The following is a 13,787-nucleotide window of genomic DNA, read 5'->3' on the forward strand; positions in this document are numbered from 1 at the left end:
ATGTTGCAGAAAGGGCAGTACTTCTGCGGGTGCTCTGTCTTCCGAAGTGGGGGCTGTATGGACTTGATTGATTCCACTGCCTTAACAGGGGAGTCACACCCAAGCAGGACAGTGGTGGAGCGTGCGGCTGGGCTCTGATCCCTCCTGGCGCCCCTCTGGCGGTCAGGTGGCTCTTCCAGCGGTGCTCTGGATTGGATGAATGGCACCTCATCCTGCTGCACTCTGACCTCCCTCTCCAGCCACTCAGCAAAGTCCAGAAGTGTGGGGATTGGTGTCCGCATGGGGTCGATGTAGCGCTTGAACTGGGTGCGCAGGTCATGTGGAAGCTTTGACAGCAAACGTGACACATGTGACCCACACTCCAGTTCTGTTCGCCCTTCTTTTCCCAGCTGGTCCAACATACCCACAAGGGCCCGCACCTTTAGTGCGAACAGGCGGAACCCTCTGCTGTCACCACTCTTAACTGGAGCTTCAGACAGGACCTCATTGATGCGCTGCAGAGCCAGCCTGTGTGGCTGGCCATACAGCTCTGTGAGTGATGCCATGGTGTTGGTGTATGGGTAGCGGCTGTTGCTGTAGGAGTCTGCTATCAGCAATGCATCCTCCAGCTTCAGGTGGTCGACCAGGATCTGGTACTTGAACCGCTCAGTTGCATCCGCAGGCAGGATGTTCTCCAATGCCAGCTTCAGGCGGGCAAACTGGCGGGGGTCTTCATCGGTGAAGCACGGGATGTGAGGCTTTGGTCCTCTGTAGGTGCTCTCTCGTCGGGGAGGAGTAGGGGGCCCATCGTAAGGACCCTGCCCCAGTGGTCTCAGTCCAGCAGCCGGGTATGCTGGGTTATGATGACCGGCTGATGAGGTGCGAGGAGGCGTGAATGGCACCATGTACTGCGGTGTTGGTACCTGAGATGGTGGTGCCTGAGTAGCCGGGCTGTGCTCTGGACGCATATGCATGCTCCGCATATGGTCAGTCAGCTCAGCCACAAGCTGTGGTGGCGGATGACGTGGGCCTGGCACCTGCCACGGTGATCTCTGCGTCGCCGCGCTGACCATGTCATGATATGACACTGGCGGAGGTGGTGGCGGGAACGTGTGTGGTTGGGCCACCAGTGGAGAATGGTGAGCCGCAGGCCACGGCACACCTCGCAGGTCATCCCCTGGCTGATTGAAAGGCTGCCTGGTTGTCAGCGGCGTGGATGAGAAGTCCGGGTAAGGTAGCCTGGAATAGGATACCCCACTGTCTGCGACGTGGGGTCGTCCTCTGGATGGGGAAGCGAAGCTGGTGGGTGGCGCTGGTGGTGCATCTGATGCACGCGGTGAAAGGGCTTGGACGATCTCTTGCATGTCCATCTTAAAATGCTGGTAATCATCCCTCATCTCCCTCATTGCTTGAAGGTTACCATCCCTCATGTTCTTCATTGCCTGAAGATTGTCATCCCTCATCTCCCTAAGTGCTGAAAGGAATGCCTCTGGGAGTGGGCTTGACTGTTGATGTCCAGCAGGTGGAGCTAGAGAGTCCACATGACTGTGACTGCTTGATCCACCAACGGCTTGGTCAGAGAGTGTGTGTGGCAAGTGACGTTTGGGAAGGTCGACCAAATATTCATCCAAGTAACGGGGCTGATGTCCCTCACGGCGAGCACGGGTGTTCCCTCTGGGCAATGACATCTTACTGCAGTAATTGTTGAATCCGGCTCGAAGGACCATATAAAATAGGGGATGATGTTGAATCCCCAGAAAGGACTGTATTGCTGGTTACTGATTGTTGAGTGACAATCGCCACAGGTCTGTCCAGTCAGAACAAGAATGGATGCCAAAGTTCCAATAATGTCTGTTTATTGCACACACACACACGCAGTGATGAAGTGGTTGTTGAATATGAATGATAATCAGTGAATACAATTATCCTTGTAAGGGACTTGTATACACACATGAATCCGTGGTTTCTATGGAAATGATATATAACAAATATATACAAACATTAGCAATTATGTACAACAAGAATGAATATGATATATATACAATATGAATGTTACTATGAATGAAATGCGGATCTGTCCCTTAACCGTGCCGTGTAACGGTGAACATTCCATAACAACTGGAATACAAATGCTACAGATGAACTGATAAATGTAATTAACAGATACTATACAATGACATGAACGACACATATAGCAAACACTCACTTCTTAAATGACGCACGGCAAGTGAATGATCGCAAATGAAATGTCCAACAAACTCCAGCTCTGCTCCCACAAATCCTTGCTGCTCCTCTCTCCAGCTTCTTGACCAACAAAATGGCCAGAGAGAAGGGCGGGCTTATATAGCCCAGAGAGGGGCTGAGCGGCATGTCCAGGCATGCCTCAGGGGGAGTCTAGAAACTGTCCCCTTGAAACTGTCTTGTGGGGTGTGAAATTCCACAGTTTACGACCCCCACGAGGTCCCGTGAGTGGCCTACACCGCAGGGTGCACTGCTGGATGCAGCTGGGAGAGCAGCCTTTTGTACACATGCCATCTCACAAAAATGGGTATCTTAGTAATATGAAGTAAAAAGGTGTTGGTTGTGTGCTTACTACATACTCCCAGCACATTCTTGTCACTAGAGGTCAGTAATGCTACTGACACCCTATGTTCCACATTGAGGGCCTTTCTGTATGAATTCTGAAATTCTGGTCTAAGTTCAGAACAAATCCCAGATGAGAGAACGTTCATGAATGCCATAAAACATCATATGTGGGGTTCAGAAGAAATTACTTCTTAAATTCTTCTTAACTGTGTTTGAGAATGAGGCCCATTGTCTTTAAGAGAAGACACTTCATACACAATTATTATGGGTGCTAAGGAAAGCACTTAGACCTCTCTTGGATGTGTTTCAGGTGCATTTGACTACACAAGACCCACCAGCCAGCAGAAATTGGATGGGAGACATGGAATAGCTGAGCATTTACCTCCACTGGACAGTCCACTGAAGAGGCTGGGACAGAGAAAATCCCCTGTGGGTGCCATCCAGCCATCTTTGAATATGCCCTTGATTCGAAGCAGCACTGGAGACCTAGAAACGGATAAAGTGCTGCATTCCCTCTCAGCCTTGCCAAGACCTGTCTCCAAACCAGGCGTGGCAAGTCTTCTCTTTCACAGAACCTTGAGCCCCAGTGAAGCCCTTCAGGTGCACAGCTATTCTGTACAGTCAGCCAAATGCCATCAGAAAAACTCAAGGAAAACTCCAGTACCTGACTTAACAGCCTGTGTAAAGACTGATGTCAGGCTGGAAGTCAAGCCCAACCCAGGACCAGAGCAGTCTGGTTCAGGCATTGAACCAAAAGCAGACCCGGTCAGTTCACTGAAAGATATATCAAATTTGATTACATTTTTTAGGAGCTCAAAACAATCTGAATGCAATGTATTGGTTTTAATTTGAACCACAAGTGCCTTTTGCCTAATTTTTGCTGAATGATTCAGAATTGAATGTGATTCTTGAAGGTGAGGTTCTGTTCTTCCTATCAGCTGCAGTTTGAAGGCACAGAGGAGAAGAAAACAATTAAGAGCCAATGCCAGCCACTGAGCAAGCTTCCCCGCCAACATCCTCTGATGCAAGAGAACACCAACAATTATGGTGAGAAAACACTACTTAGTCTGTTCCTGTCTCCTCATGTCCCTGTTCAGGGTTTTTGTATGCCAGCTTGCCAAGAGCAGTAGCACTTAACTTGAGCCCTGTTATGTTTGTCTCATGAAGCATTATCTGTAATTGTCACACCAACTCTCTGAATTGCCATGGCAACATGATGTCATAATCTGGTCATGAAACATGTCATATATAACATAAGTAGTTATAACAATCAGTGTCCAGTGATGCAACAGTGTCATGTCACCATCATTTGTTATTGTCAAAATCACCAACATTTCTAACCTGTGTGATGCTATGCTACCTTAAAAACATGTGGCATTAGGATGTTATGGCAATTGAGAGAGTTGTTGTGACAATTACAGATAATGGTAAAATGACATTGCCAAGTAATTGGATATCAGTTCTCATTAAGTTTATTATGTTCATGCTGTGGTTGTATCAGTCTTATGAAGGTGGGTTCTAATAAATCATTAGAGCTTGGCAGGTCAAATCAGGGTCTTGCGTGATAAGAAATCAAAGAAAACTTTAAATCATGGAACCTGTACTCCAAATATTTTAGTAATTAATTCACTGTTTACATTACCCTTGATTTGTTTTGTGGGTTCTGGAAACCTGGATAACCTTACTTTGACTGCAACAGCAGTTTAAATTTGTCTCGGGTGACTATAATATTCAACATTAATGAAATTGATATTGTATCCTTTACATGGATTTTTACTTAGTGTCAGTCCAAACTGGTGAACATCTTTTTTTTGTTCTCCTCACTTTTAAAGAGTGCAGACATCTCTTTCTGTCGCCAGCTTTACCCAGGGAAATACCTCTTGTTCTCAGCTGCTCAGAAGAGAAGGCCCTAGCGATCACATTTCAAGCAACAACCTTTTGTCTAACGGCAACGAATGCCTAGGATTTCTCGTTAGCCAGGAACAAACGGCTAACAGAGACTAAGCAAGTTTAGCGCGAGCAGCTAACAGAAGGCCTGCTAGCTAAGTCTGCGACGGGAGCAAGCAAAGCACTAATTTGCAAAGATCACGTGCAATGGAGCGACGAGTCCTCCGATCTACACTGCACTGTAACACAGACATCACAGCAAAACATTTCTTCATCCACAGACACTTTTCTGTTTGCCTCTTCAAAACATCGGAAACCCCCTTCCCCCAAGAACTGGTAACTTCCTATGTAACTGGGCATTTAGCTGTCCTAGCATACTCACTACCTGGCTAATGCCTAGCTCACACCTTTGCATTGCAATGCGTCGATCTGTTATCGTTGACAGATCCCCATTCACTTTGAATGGGGTGACGTCATCTGTTGCAGAACTGAATTTTGGTTCCATTGCATTGCGTTGCTAAACATTTTTCAACTTTGAGAGGCAACGCATGCGTCAGCCAATCAAATCGCATTTAATGCAAATATGACAGCACAGGCGATAGCCAATCAGATTGCGTTTATGCTCACGTCTAAAGAGCGCAAAGCTTCCAAAAAAAGATGGCAGACCAAAGTCCGTAGTTGGTCGTATTTGTTCATAAAAGTCGTTTTTCTGACTTTTTTTTGCTTAGATACAGACAATTGTACAATGTAAAAAAAAAAAAAAAACTTTATTTTAAATGAAAAATACGTCTGAGGGGATTTGCGGGGTGTCTGAGGCAGCTATCTAATGTAAGCATGATACTATCCACTAGGTAAACAGCCTGCTAGCGGCGTGATTTGGTTTATTGACCTGTCAATCTCACTAGAACGTCTCCGTTATCAACACAACCCGATGCGCCAGACACCTCCTCCGTCATCCGTTGAATCAACGCATTGCATCTCAAAGGTGTGAGTCAGTCTTAAGCACACAACTGTTTTACCTTTGCTGTTGTACATGTATTATATTTGTTTTGTTCATTGAACATGACTGATATACATATTCAGGGTTATTTGGTAGTTGGTTTCGCCACATTATCCAAGGGTTAATGTTTGTATTGCTTCCCAGAGACATAGGGTCTTGCATGCATTACTAACCATTTTCCTCTTCTAACTGGGCACCGTAATCACACAGATAACACATTCACTGGCCTTAACATAGCCACACACGGAAGGGAACAGTCAAACTTTGCGCTTCACATCGGCTCTTCCTTTGTTCATATCACATGTATGTTCATGAATTTGCACGCGGAACTACGGTGACTGAACAGAGGAATACATACAAACATTCTTTCTGGCGCGCACCCGACAACGCATACTCACAAGTTTCTCAAGTTTCTCAAGTTCCAAACTGATCATTTTAATGTATTTTATACTTTCACTGTAACACTATAATAACCATACAAACATGTACAAATACATATACTCTACAAACACTGATAACTATGATCAATATTATGCCAAATGCTGTCATGATTGTTATTCACTTTTTTTTGCTACTGCACAGTTGTAGGATGGTTTCTGTTGAAGTAATCATTCCATTGAGCATGCTTGGGATCTAAACTGTTGAAGTGATCATTCATTTGAGCATGCTTGGGATTTGAACTGGTGAAGTAATCATTCCATTGAGTATGTTTGGGATTTAAACTGTGGAAGTAATCATTCCATTGAGCATGCTTGGGATTTAAACTGTTGAAGTAACCATTACATTGAGCATGCTTGGGATTTAAACTGTTGAAGTAACCATTACACTGAGCATGCTCGCGATTTAAACTGCACACATATTAGACATAAATTAAACATTACATATGTACCATTCACAGAAATCGGTACGCTAGGAATATTTATGTGACTCGTACCATGGAACATGGGACTTTGCCCTGTCACTCAATTAATGCTTTCCCCTTTGCATTTAAAGGTTCTTGTTCAAACAATTGTATGGTGTCTTATGGTAGACTATGAGAACTCTCATAATAGGGTCCATGTTTTTATTTGTGAAGGTCATCTTTATTTTGCATATTTAGTTTACTTTTTAATGAATTGCACTGTATTTCTTCTCATTACTTAAAAAAATGGAATAATGATTACTTCTTAAAAAGAAATACCCTTTTGCCTTAATTTTCTCCTTTTAATTATTCTTTTGGTCATCACATATTTTATAGGAATTTTTTTTCAGCACAAAACTATAACCGATAACAGACAGATATATAAAAGATATTTGTATACTTGTGTGTAACATCTTGCGTCCTTAAGCTGTTTAATTCCTTTCTTCAATATCTTCTTTCAATCTTCTATGAACAGACCCACTGGACGAGACGCCTGGTCATGATGATGAAAAAGACGACAGTGCACAGAAGGGTGAAATATGGGCTCATCTCCTCACTAAACTGTGGCAGAACCAGCCCCCCAACATAAAGGCAGAACAATCATACAATCAACGCATGGGCCAGCAGCACCCATACTGTGCAATCTGCATGCTCTTCCGCACATACAACCAGGTATGGCAGTGGCCTTTGCGATTTCACCGACAACCAGGCTGTTCTCTGAATGTTCCCGAATTGTTTAATGTGTAGTCATCGTAAGTGATGAAAAGTTCAAGGAAATAACAATTAAGATGAGGAATATCATGGAATTGTGAATATAAATGTATAATAAATATATACATTTTGTTCATCTTACATTTAGCCGCGAAGCATAAACTGTAATGAAGAATGCTGGTCGTGTGTTTCGCTATTCGTAGGCTACTGTGTAGATGGAAAAGAAAGTGGAGGCTTGGGGACAGCACAGACTAAAAATACAAAACAATTAATTAATTTGTAGAGTTACCAAACTGTTTCATAAAAATAACGTGCATAATTGTGATAAATAGATATTAAAACTTTTAGCAAATAATCCCTATCATTTTGCCTGCTATCATGCAGCCCTACTGTTCATCCCCAACATGTAGATTACATAGTTGCCCATGTTACCCAATTCACAGATAGAATACTCGTTCTGATTTTTGAAGAAACCTTTGGCCACATTTAGTTAAGCCTGCATTTTTCTGGTCAACATCTAAGCCTTAAACACGTATGATGGTTGACATTTACGAACGATGATCACCTATTTAGCCTTCCATGTACAACTTGGCTAATCGCACAATGCTCAAGTGTTCAAATGAATCACCTGCTGCATGGGCCCTCATATATTTTGTGAGCCAGAACTGTACATAATGACCTTTCAAGCCACATGTTGTTTGAGTACATTGTTAGACATGCTAACATGACAGAAAAGAAACTGTGTGAAAATTTCAGAAAATGTTTACCCTTTCATTGTTTCGACATGATGATAATACACCATGCCTCTTATGTGTTTTTGTCTTTCTTGACTTTTAGAGTGATATGACCAGCAGTGGCATCAACAGAACTAGCAACAGCAAGGCTTCAGGAGAGCGGAGGCAATGCAGTCCGCCATTGATCCCTGAAATGTGTTTCAACTCCAGTAGCAGTTCAGAGGGTCACCTCTCCACGCCATACGTACAGGAGGATGGAAGCAGCCGGCTGGTCAGCTGTGTACAATGTTGCGTACGCGTCCACACCAGTAAGCCCAATCCATGTTGGCAGTTTTATACTCAGTGACCCAGTGCAGTAACAGTTATTTGCTGTTATTTAGAAGGTCAAATGTGTTGGAAGAGTATGTGATTTTCTTCCGAAAGATGCATCTGTGTCTAAATGCCAATAACAATAAGGCCAGGATACAAAACGTTAACAATACATTCCGCAATAGAGAATTCCTCTATAACCATAAGAAAGGTTTAACAGGTTCAATAAGTTTCACTCTCCCCACTTCTGTTTTCTAGGACATTTAAACCCTCCTTATCTTTCCACCTCATCATCAAAGTTCAAGTTCAAAGTTCTTTATTGACATTGTCACAAAAACAACGAGACAGACGAGAGACAGAGTCAGACAGCTGTCTTGTGTCCAGTTGTTGTATCATATGTTCCAGTGTAGCAATGTATCCCACCTCCTCCCCATTCTCCTCCTACTAGTATCTCTGAGCTCACATTACCTCTTATCCATAATGGGTTTGAGCAAACATAACTCATCAGAAATTGTGTAGGCGAGGGAGGGAAGATGGCGTCGTAGAGTGAACAGCACTGTAAGCCAGCTCCAGTGGCATTTATCAGTTTATATATTTATTTATCATGTCTGGATGGTAAAAGTACAGAATTTTGTAGGGGAGGTACTCTAACATGAGTCTAGATTATTATTTTCTGCAAAATTCAGAAAGCGGTGAAGCCTACTCCTGAGGAAACTGGTGTTAGCGGTGAACTAGCTGTTGCTAGCCCAGGGATGGAGCCAAATATTATTCAAGCGTTGGACAACATAACTGACAAACTCACTAAGGTGATCGACACCAAAGTTTCCACAGTCCTTGATGCCATTGAAGAGCAGACAACACAGTTGCAAGCAATTGCAACACGCGTAGGAGAGGCTGAAAAACGAATTTCTGATGTCGAGGACACAGCTATAGCCTCAGAAGCTAGGATAGCATCCCTTGAAGAACAAGTGCGCGACATGTTTGAGCACATCGATGATCTTGACCAGTGGTCCCCAACCACCGGGCCGCGGCCCGGTACCGGTCCGTGAGGCATTTGTTACCGGGCCGCACAGAAAGAATACATAATTTATATCAATTCCGCTATATTAATTATTAGCGTCTGAAAGGTGTTTTTATTTTGAAAAACGCGCTGATTTTCCCGGATGTCACATTCGCCTGTGCCTCTTGTCACGTCAAGACACTTGTCAAGTTCAAGTGATGCGTCACTCAATAAATACGCCCGCAAACTAGCAAAAACATCTTTGGAGAGCTTCTTTGCAAAGATGAAAAGGCCAACTAAGGAGCCAAAAGAGGAGCCTACGACCTTCAAAAGAGAAAGCTTCTTTTAACAGACAATACCAGGAGTCATACTTAAAATACGGGTTTATCGCAACAGGTGATTCTCACGCACCAAGTCTGCTCTGTTGAATATGTGGCGACAAGCTAGCAAACGAGCCAATGAAGCCTTTAAAACTGCTTCGGCACATGGAGACCAAGCACTGATTCAGAGTTATGGTGAGTTGTATTTTTCATGCACTTAACGCCGCAAATTAAATCCACCTAACGTTAATGTTAGCTATTGTGTATGAGCAGACCGGGCTTCATTCTATCAAACTCGCGTGCAATCACAAGTGCAATTGGTTGATTCACATCAATATGAATGGATGACGTGACTAATAAGACGTGTAAAATGACACCTTGAAGACGGTCCGTGAAAAAAATGCCTACATTAAACCGGTCCGTGGTGCAAAAAAGGTTGGGGACCCCTGATCTTGACAACCGAGGTCATAGATGTAATGTGCGTGTGGTTGGCATACCAGAAGGCTCCGAAGGGACAAATCCAGGGGAATTTTTAGAAACGTGGATTTCCAGAACACCTCCAAATGACTGTGAAAGACGGTGGTTTAAAGCTTGACAGGGCTCACAGATCATTGGCACCGAAACCCAGTCAGAACCAGCGTCGAAGACCATTTATACTGAAGTTTCACAACTTGTAATGTATGCGGCACGGCGGCTCGGATCTCGAGATCAAGATGGTGCTACAGGCAGAGTGCCTAAAGTCTCCTTCTTCAATGACTACTCGGCAGAAGTGGTTCGGCGACGCAAGGCATTTGATGACACGAAGACCCTAATAAGGAGAAGGAACGTGATCTATGCATTGCTCTATCCTGCTACTCTGAGGGTGACAGTGGATGGTAAGCAGAGGAGATGACGCTTTACACGCAAAGTCATTAGAAGAAGGACGCAAAGGTTTACCAGACTGAAGACTGGAATCAGACACTGATTTTTGAAGATTCATGCGGTATACCTCCTGTTTGAGTTTATCTATACATAGACTTTATATTTTATTTGCCGAGTATATAGCCACTGTGAGTAGGCTGACGTGTTGTTTTTTTTGATGATGGTGATGGTGGTGAGGAATGAAGATTGAAGATTGGGTGGCAAGCTCTTTAGTCTTGCCGTGGGCAATGTTTAGAACTCCCTGCAGGTTAGGTAGCAGGGACAACCCTCTTGAAAATGTAAGTTTAATTTGTTTATTTTTGTATAGTAGTTCTTGTTCTCATTACTTTTTTTGTTTTTCTTCTCTTGGCTCAGTGAATGCACGTATCATATTATGTGTTTTAGGATTCATGTTCTCAGCATGCTCTCTTTACGTAATGGATAAAGTTGGGCTATATGGAAAGTAATAAGTTACGTCTATGTACATGGAACATAAAAGGGGTTCATAGTCCTGTTAAAAGAAGGAAAGTACTACGTTTTGTGAAAAAAGGACATATTGATATTGCACTCCTGCAAGAAACGCACTTGGATGATGAAGAACATCTTAAATTACAGATGGATGGTTTTAATCAGGTGTGTGTTCCTCATTCACCTCAAGAAGTAGAAGAGTGGCTATATTAGTGAGGAGAAACTTGCAGTTTTCGCTGCTGGACTGTATTAAAGATAAAAGTGGCCGATATGTTAATGTAAAGGGCATCTTGCAAGGTACAGTTATATCTATATTGAATGTGTACTACCCTCTTGCTCACCCCTCTGACTTTATAACTAAGGTATTCTTGGACTTCTCTGAGATTCAGTCAGATATCGCCATTGTAGGTGGAGATTTCAACTGCATACTAGGGGTGCAACGGATCATCATTGATCCGTGATCCGTTTGGATCATCTATTTCGGTTCGGCACACGTATGATCCGCGGATTGATTTATGAAAAAAAAAAAAAAATTGTGCGCATGTTCAGTCCACACACAGCCGTAACCATTCCTGCTAGTTCCAGGGACAGAGCTACTTAACAAGCTCTGGGTAAAAGTCTGCAACAATTCCCTTTTCAATAAGCAAACAGTCCTATGGCTCGTTGTGATTTATTGTCCTCAGCGTACAACATGTAGAACAGTGGGCATGGAATATAAAAGTAGGCTAGTCTTCGGTGACTACTGTAACGATAACTGCTGCCTCTAGTGCTACGTCTGTTTCCATATACTCGCGCTGCCACACAAACCTGTCGCCTAGGTTACCACACAGACGTAACACGTAGCTGACATAGCGATTGTTAACATAAAGAAAAACCTGCAACACAGCGTGGGCATGGCGAGCGGAGGAACAGAAGAACTTCAACGCCCCACATTTAAATCCCCTGTTTGGGAGAGTTTTGGCTCCCCTGTCAAATTGAATGCAGAAGGAAAGAGGTTGGTGGATAAAACCGTGACGGTGTGTAGGCACTGTGGCACAAGAAAGCCATACAACAGTGGAAACACATCGAGCATGGCCACGCATTTACAGCGACATCACCCCGGTGTTTCACTGACAGGAGTGAAACCGAAAGCGTCTCAACAACCGCTCATCACCGCGGCATTTAAGCAGCCCCTTCCTCCACATGTTTATTTGTCTTGTCTATTTTATTTTTTATTTATTTATTTTTTTGCTTATCCGAAAAATTATCCGATCCGTGACTGATCCGAGGAACGATCCGAACCGTGAGTTTTTTTTGATCCGTTGCACCCCTACTGCATACTAAACCCACTTATTGATAAATTACCTCCTTTAATTCTTTAATTACATGTCTCTTTCACCACGGGCTAAGGCACTCAGTTCTATTTGTGAGGACTTAGGATTTGTTGATGTTTGGAGAACGATTCACACTTCTGATAAAGCGTATACTTTCTTTTCTGCACCTCATGGTTCTCACAGTAGGATTGATTATTTTTTCTTGTCAGGTCTTGCGTTGCACAGGGTTTTGTCTTACTCTATTGGTAGTATTTTGATTTCTGATCATGCCAAGGTAATTTTGGACCTTTCCTTCAAGGGTGTAAATAGTGGAGTGAAGTTCGGGAGACTGAACACATCCATCTTAAGAGATCATACATTTGTTACTCATTTTACCACTGAATTTCAGTACTTTATTTCCATTAACACTCGGTCCACAGACAACCCGGCCTTACTATGGGAAACTACTAAAGCAGATGCTAGGGGGTTGATTATTTCCTTTTCAGCAAGTAAAAAAAGGCAAAAAAAGAGAAACATCCCGAACTTTCTGTTACAATCAATAGGCCCATATACATGTGTCAATGTGATCCGATCAGTTTAGCGTATCGTATTCGCGTGTAGGTGTGAACATTTTTAAGGGAATCGGCTCTTGTCGTTATGTGTCTACATGTGCAAAATGTGATCCGGTTACCTTGCCTCGGGCATGCGCAAAGACGACGGAGATGTGCTCCCACCTGGTTTGTTTACTTGAATTGTAAGCGCATTACGAGTTTGTATCGGATCACACGTGATCTGATCGGATCACATTGACACATGTATATGGGGCCAATGACTATGAGTGGGACTATATTTGGGTCTACGCTAAATCAATTTCAGTCTGTAATCGAGCCAAATCTATACAGTGGAACATTTTACATAGAATGCATATATCCCCCAATATTATCCAACTTTGTCGCCAATGTGTCTTAAATGTAAAACAGAGATTGGTACTCTAACCCATTGCATTTGGTCATGCCGTAAACTGCAAAGATACTGGTCTAATGTGTTGACAGAAATTGAAAAGATACTTGGGCAAAAATTGCAGATGGATCCATTGTCCCTTATTCTAGGTCTCCCTGCCAGATTTGTAGTGTTAAAAAACCAGAGGCTCTTCTGCAGCTAGGAAGAATATATTGTTGCAGTGGATAAGTGATAGACAGCCAACTGTTAAGGGCTGGCATACTGTTTTGTTTGATTTAGTACCTCTAGAATATCTGACATGTGTGATACATTCCAAATCCAAACAATTGTATAAAGTTTGGGAGCCTTATCTGAATTATTCAGACCCCAATGTCTCTGACATTTTGGTTAAGGGATTTTCTGAAAGGTCGTAAGAGAGAATACTTTGCTGTGTATCTGTTTTCTTTCTTTATTCATCATTTTTATTGTATTGAATGTGTGTAGCTGAGCCAATGTTGTTGTATCTTTGTGTTTTTGATGTGTGTGCTTGTTTAAGTATGGTTGTGTGCTAAAAAAAGGAAAACCAATAAACATATTTACAACAAAAAAAGAAATTGTGTGGGAACCACGGAACATGGCCAGCTACCAAGCTTAACATGCTTATTATCAGTGCTCTAAATCAAGCATTCCAATGGGGGAACTAGTAAACCAACGATTATGCTACATGCCATGAGTGACATGCAAACAGCCAATTATCTATC

The 13,787-nt window shown here is 42.9% G+C and overlaps 1 protein-coding gene across 2 annotated transcripts in view; it reads left to right on the forward strand.

Moving 5' to 3' along the window:
* Window positions 1–13,787, forward strand: part of kdm4ab (lysine (K)-specific demethylase 4A-b) — a 50,301-nt gene that overhangs the window by 18,216 nt on the left and 18,298 nt on the right. The window contains exons 11-14 of one of the 2 annotated variants that reach the window (XM_080856728.1): window positions 2,876–3,330; window positions 3,504–3,612; window positions 6,829–7,025; window positions 7,902–8,106. In XM_080856728.1, the coding sequence (XP_080712854.1) occupies window positions 2,876–3,330; window positions 3,504–3,612; window positions 6,829–7,025; window positions 7,902–8,106 (966 nt within the window). The remainder of the gene's footprint in view (window positions 1–2,875; window positions 3,331–3,503; window positions 3,613–6,828; window positions 7,026–7,901; window positions 8,107–13,787) is intronic. The other variant, XM_080856729.1, reaches the window with a different exon arrangement.

The sequence above is a fragment of the Sprattus sprattus genome (assembly GCF_963457725.1).
Source record: "Sprattus sprattus genome assembly, chromosome: 18".
In the NCBI taxonomy this organism is placed as follows: Eukaryota; Metazoa; Chordata; class Actinopteri; order Clupeiformes; family Clupeidae; genus Sprattus; species Sprattus sprattus.